General features: G+C 39.1%; 1 protein-coding gene and 1 pseudogene across 1 annotated transcript; both read left to right on the top strand.

Moving 5' to 3' along the window:
* Nucleotides 1–2,087: 2,087 nt before the first annotated feature.
* On the top strand, nt 2,088–3,392 carry LOC147434038 (uncharacterized). Its single transcript, XM_086490108.1, has 5 exons — nt 2,088–2,294; nt 2,459–2,590; nt 2,679–2,720; nt 2,881–2,905; nt 3,331–3,392. The coding sequence occupies exons 1-5, from the start codon at nt 2,088–2,090 to the stop codon at nt 3,390–3,392; spliced, it is 468 nt and encodes a 155-aa protein (XP_086346234.1).
* Nucleotides 3,393–3,550: 158 nt separating this feature from the next.
* On the top strand, nt 3,551–5,307 carry LOC147434037 (uncharacterized; annotated as a pseudogene).
* Nucleotides 5,308–6,686: the final 1,379 nt, after the last annotated feature.

Here is a 6,686-nt window from a genome sequence, read left to right as displayed (position 1 = left end):
AATCTTCAACCTTCAAGAAATCTTCTCTGTAGCAAGCAATCTTGCAATCCATAAGAGTCTTCAACCTTCAATCTCTACAGCAGATGCGCCTTAACCACTACAAATAGTCAAGCTCCGAGTTCGCATAGAAATCTTCATGGGGAGAAGGGAGTCTTCTTCATGGGGAGAAGGGAGTCTTCCTCGGCCCGAAAGCCTCCTACTAGAAGGGAGTTTTTTTTTTCGAATGTTTAAGATGAAGTTTTGTAAGGTTTTGTAAGGCTACTAGTTTTAATTTAAATTATTGACAGCTTTTAAGAATACAGAAACCTGTCGTAAAGCTTTCTACACATTACAGGAGGCTAAACTAAAGTACAGGAGAGATGTATTCTTAGCCTAATCTCTTGGATAAACAAAACTACTGCATACCCTCTATTGATTTTGTGATTGATGGTGTCTCATAAATTCTGTTAGAATTGGCAGTAGCCATCCACGCCGGCGTTGGTGGCTAGAATGAATTTTTGAATGTGTGAATTTAGCTATAGATACGCTCTCTCTTGATATTTGCAGAGCTGCACAACTTCTCTAAGAACTGTCTATAGCCATCCACACCGACGTGGATGGCTAGAAAGAGTTTCTAGGGACAAATGTTTTCAGAGTTATATAGCTTTTGTTAGAACTGGTTGTATCCATCCACGCCGGCGTGGATGGCTAGAAGGAATTTTGAATGTGTGAATTTAGCTATAGATACGCTCTGTCTTGAGATTTGCAGAGTTGCATAGCTTCTCTAAGAACTGTCTGTAGCCATCCACGTCGGCGTGGATGGCCAGAAAGAGTTTCTTGGGACAAATGTTTTTTGCAGTGATTCATTCTCAGTAAGCTCCCTCAAGATATCCACGCCGACATGGATGGCTAGAAGGAATTTCTTAAGATAAAATTTTATAATTGGGCATGCTTTCTTTAAATCTGTTAACTGCCTCTTGTTATCCGCGCCGACTTGGATTTTTTGGTGGATGATCAATAAATAAAGTTTTTGATTTTTTAAATTGCCTCTAGGCATCCGCGTCGGCATGGAGTCCTAGAGGCAGTTTTAGTGAAGTAAAGAAATTGGTTTTGTTGTGTTTTTCAAGTCCTTCAATTCGTGGACGAGGTCGCAGAGGGAGACGACTCTCTTCAACTCAAGATTCAAGTATATTAGAGAGCAGTGATCAAATAAGTGCAGTATCTGTCACTGATATGACAGAAGGTTTGGAGACACAAGAAGAGGAGATGCAAAGTCAAGACTTGGGGCTTGGCTCCATAAATGAAGTTGATGAATCTCTTGCTCCACAAGAGGCATGTTTACAAATAGTGCCTTATGTTGTAAGAGATGAAGTAGCAGTAGATACTGAGACAGAGGATGAGCACAAGCTATACATGCATAGAGGACAAGATATTCTTCAATGTACTCGCATGTTTAGTTGTTTTGATTGTCCACCGATTCCTTTATGTCGATTGATCCCCTATGCAAGGGTGAGAGGCTTAAGAGATGATGTTAGTGGATTGACATCTGCTTTTGCAAAGGAGGGCTATATGCAAGAAAAAGGAGCTTTTATTGTTTCAATTTGGAATTTCAAGAAGGAGGAAGCTTATGTTACAGGTATTTCATTTCTCTACTTTGATCTTTTCTACTTTCTGTTTCTACTGTGTTTTTTGTTGTTCTCATAAATAGTAGTTGAGTATGCTTTTCTGTCTATGCTTATCTATTTTGCAGAGGACCTTCTTACTTCATGGGACCCAATATGGGTTGATATACATAAAGAGTTTGAAATTGAGCTTTCTAAAAGACCAAATATTCAAGCCCTTTCTGATAAAATGTTCTATGTTTGGGAGGGTAATCATAGAACGATCGCTTGGACGGCTGCTATTAAAGAGAGATTCTCCACTGATCGAGAGAAACATTGTAGTGTGCTTTGTACAGTTATTGACCCTACACGAGTGCCAGAGATAGCTCTTCTTAGTAGCTTGCAAAGAATGAATTCGTAAGTTTTATGACTTTCCATATATTCTAGCAAAAAAATTATATGTTATGTTTCTTACTATGTATGTATTGTATATGAACTTGGAATAGCATGAACACACATGCTCTTGTGGTCACCCATCTTAGGGATGAGCTTGTCAACTTCTCCCACATTTGTGCAGCAGATCATGAAGCTTATGTAACAGGGCTTCCAGAAAAACATCAAAAAATGATTGCTGCAGTCCGTAAGAAATACTCGAAGGGTGTGGAGCCTTGGTATCCACTTACTCGTCGATACTTGGGAAAGCTCTTATACGATGTAAGTGTCTTTGGCCTACTTTTTAAGAAAGATCTCGTGTTTGGTTTTTTTGAAAATTATGTGTTTTCAATTGTGTATTGAAGGATAAAATATCCAAGTAATTGAGCCAAAGAGTATGTGCTTGTTTTTTTTCCAAATTATTTATTTTTAAGTATGTGTTGAAGGTTCAAATGTCCAAGGAATTGAGCCAAAGAATAGAGCAAGCTAGGCAGACAATGACAAATGAAGAACTTATAAAAGAGGAGGAGAAGATATTGAATGATTTAGCACTCAAATATGGAGAGAGTGTTGGAAAGGTGGTTGAAATATTTTTGTTTAGGTATTTTTCACATAGTGTAATAGCTGTTCAAACTTGGTTTTTTACTCGTTGCTCAAATACTACAGTTGCTAAATATTGTTGATCCGAATCTTGGACCGGATTGGATGGTTCGAGTTCTTGCACTCAAGTGGGGTCCTGATAGTTGGGCTACGCTTGGGAAGCTGAACTTGATTGCTATGCATGATGCTCCTGTCTTGAGCAAACTGTTATGGGTTTCCTTGCTTGAGGCAGACAAGATTACTAGAGCATCTTATGGTTTAAAGAAAGGAGATCATGTGTATCGCATTTAAGTGAAGTTTCTTTTGACATTCAAGAATCTTTGATGTGTACGATTGCTAGTTTTTTGTGATTGTTTTAGTTTTTTCTCATCTTCATTGTTATGTAGTTGGATTCATAGAGAAGGCCTTCTACAAAGGATTTTTGAGAGAGCCACAAAGTTTGTGGAGGACTTAACCAACATTGTTGGTGGTATTTTGTTGCCTCATGATTGCTCTCTTGCCTCTTACTTTGAGGAGCTCAAGTTTGAAGCACGACCCTATCTTTTTCCTTTGGAAACCTCTCTTGAAGCTAAGACAAAAGATGTTGACAAGCAAGCTATGAAGAAAGTGGAAACAGTACGCATGGCATCTCAAAGGCTAGCCTATAGGTCAAGCTCATCATACTTTTATTTCAAGCTTTTCATAATTACAAAGTTTGTAGTGATGTTATTTTGTTTGATTGTTTTAGATTTCTATTATCCTTGGTTGGAAAAGGCTTTCTTCCACGGATTCCATTCTTAGCTAAGCAGTGGGCACAACTATCTACTGGGGAAGAATGCATGTAATCCCCTTCCATACATAAGCTCACTACTTGGGAGATGGAGACATGCCCATGGTGGATAGACATGGCTTCTGGGCATGTATTGGCGAGAGAGAGAGAGAGAGAGCTTCACGATACTATGAGAGTTGGTGGCGCATCCATCGATGTGCCTCTACCTCCTAAAGTGAATGAGGTAATATCAGGTAAATGGTTACTCAAAACAAACTGATGAACCATGATTTGTTGAAGAGCTTTAAACTCTCTTCTTTCTTAACTTATTTGTTTTACATACTGGTCATATTGTGTTTTATTGCTTTTTCTAAGCTACAAATACTTCTCACAAGGGAAAGGAGGTGATTGTTGAGACTAGGGTGGATGAAAACATGGAGCGAGAGCATGGTGAGTATCACTTACGATGCATACGTTTTTATGTTCATTTATTGGAGTTAATTCACTTTGTTTAGCCTCTTGTATCGCAGTAGATCATGGGGAGATTGTTGCAAAGAAAACCATTTCTTTTGTCTACATCGTTGATATTCCCTTGTCTTCTCTGTCCTCATTGTCTGACTCACGATGCATGGCCATTTTTGGGGACTACATAGCCATTGCTGCTGATTTTAGGGCCGGTGTTTGACATCCGGCATGGATTCGTGTTCATGAGCACATGGGATTTGCACCCTTTGATGAGACCTTGTGCGTGCATGGTGGGAGAACAGTCGCATAGGCTGCTGATTTTATTTTTTTGGATCTTCCCTTTGGTGGTTCCCACTTAGCCTCCCCTGTTGTACCCCTTTGGGATATTTGTAGTGAGGATCATGTTCGTGCAGGCATGCAACTTGCATATTCGACTTTGTCAGACTCTGGGTGGTTGTTGATCATGGTCTCTATGACAGGTTTGAGATATTTTGTCGTGCATCAGAGATCACTATTCACCGTCGCATTGTATTCCTTCATCATGGAGCTTATGGTTATGGTAATAGCTTTGGTGGTCGGATTGAGGTAATGCTCTTCTACATAATTAACTTGTTTGTTTTTCATTTTGGTGTGTTATTGTTATTTTTATTGTTCTAATTGTCTATGTGGTAGTGTTGTGTCATTGTTCTCTCTTACTTATGGTGCATAGGGTTGGCATGCAACCACCTTGCTTTGTGGTTGAGAGCACTCCGCTATTCAATCGACTTGGCATGCAACCTTTGGATTCTTACATGATGCACCATCTTCCAGAGTCTTCTCTAGCGAGATCATCATCCGGGGAGCCATGGCGTGGTGGCTTGCAACGAAGTCATTCTTTTATTGCATGTTTTGTGGAGCTTCTTTGTAGGCCTGGAGGTCTTTGCTTGGAGTTGGGATGTGGTACATCACCCGTATTAGCAGCATGCTTAAGCACATGGTGGGTGTGTGCAGCAGTCGATAGTGACGACACTTTGATTTCAGATTATGTGCAACCATTACTTCGCCCTAAAAAGCGAAGCAGAGAGGGGGCCTCCACCTCTCTTGATGTTGATGATGTGGGTGACATGCCTTCGCGTGTCAACCCCTTTGATGACTAGTGAGAGTTCACCTTACACTTCATTTTCCCCCACTATTTTATGTTTCCATCATACTTTTATGCTACTTTGTCACTTTTTGGTATCATTGATTGTTCAGTATTTGAAAATTATGGATAATGATTCAAACAACAATTTGAGATTTCTTATGTTTCAATGATGAAGGTTATGTATTGCTTACATGTGCATTATGAGACTTACCTTTTTCTTTTTGTATGGAAGTGTGTTGCCAGTTTATGCTGAGGGGATTGCAAAAACAATGGCTACTGATATACGATACGATTTTGACACCCACAAGAAGTGTCAGAGGCGCAATGTCTTTATTGATGACGAGTGTGACTCTTCATAGTCATGAGATAGAACCGTAGCATTTCTTGTTGTTGTTAAAGTGTAGAGGAATGACATGTTGCTCTCTATATTCCACTAAATATTCCACTTGTTATCTTACAATCCTAAAGAAATCTCTCTTTTTTGGTTATAAGATATGACAATTGTCTCTTAATATAGTTTAGAAACTTTGTAGATGTATGAGCATTGTTGACTAAGTTTAAAGCTAAAATTAAAATTATGGTGTTGAATGTAGTTGTGGATCATTACATGGTTTGTAATAGCTTTGCTACCTGCTTGGGTTTCTCATTGCTCGACATCAAGCCTCAACTGCACAAAAGAATCTAAAGTCTAATTCTCAACAATGCTATTGCTACGATTACTTAGGGATTCTAGAAAAGATTCTCATTTTGAACAGTATTTTTGCTATCACTTAGGGCTTTAAGTAGGATCTTCATTCATCTTTCTTAACAAAGCCCATTTGGTTTCATTATTCATTTGCTCGGATTTTCCTTCGCTCGACAATTCTCGCTCGCCACATGGTAAGACTCCGTCAAAAGATGAAGGTGATAGTTTAGGAGTTTTAAAATCCTAGATGATGGCTTTACCACCTCGGTAGACACCCCATTTACCTTGTTTATGAGTTTTGTGCATCTTCTTGAGATTGATTGCCTTGATCTTGAGGTTGTTTGGGGTCAATTTGTTGGCAATCAAAAGTGTTCTTCCCTTGAGAAGGCAAGATTTTTGTAGTAGTTTTGTTCATGGTTTCTTGTTCTTGAATGTAAAAATACATTGTTGGGATGGCTCTGGTTTGTTCATATAGTTGATTTAAGAGATGGAACTAGAATTGATGTGAATTGGTTGGATAATATCATTGAGCTTGGTGATGGCTTCTTTGAGTGTGTCTTCCTCGGTGCACCATGGGGGGTTGAGCCCTCCAATGCTGACCTTGAGTTCAAGAAACTCTTGCAGTCATTTTTCTTGTAGTGCTTTTTGTATTTCAGTGTCAAGCTTCTTGTGTGTTACCTTATGCATTTATTTTGTACCGCCATAAAAGTTTTGGTGAGGGAAGCTTCAACTATTCTCCATTGTAGACCCTTGAAAACATCCTTCCCTTCAAATTGCTCCAATTTAGCGATACCATGTGGCATGCTTTATGAAGCCACTCTTCTAGGTCAAATTGATGTTGACTGGTAGTGTGTTGCTTTAAAAAGACTACTTGAACTCTCACATCATGTCCTTGGGGGGTGATTACAATACAAAAACCTATCATATGCGTTCCAACTAGAGGAATTATCTTATTCTATATTTTCTCACATTTTCACATACATAAGGGTTTGGAGAAAATGATCTTGAGACAAAAGTTACCGATTGAATTGGCAAAGGGTCCCTTTTATTTGG

The sequence above is a fragment of the Adiantum capillus-veneris genome, chromosome 19 (genome assembly GCF_014529385.1).
Source record: "Adiantum capillus-veneris isolate H3 chromosome 19, ASM1452938v2, whole genome shotgun sequence".
Lineage (NCBI taxonomy): Eukaryota > Viridiplantae > Streptophyta > Polypodiopsida > Polypodiales > Pteridaceae > Adiantum > Adiantum capillus-veneris.
The sequence above is the reverse complement of the archived record's forward strand: the minus strand, read 5'-3'. Positions and strand labels throughout refer to the sequence as shown.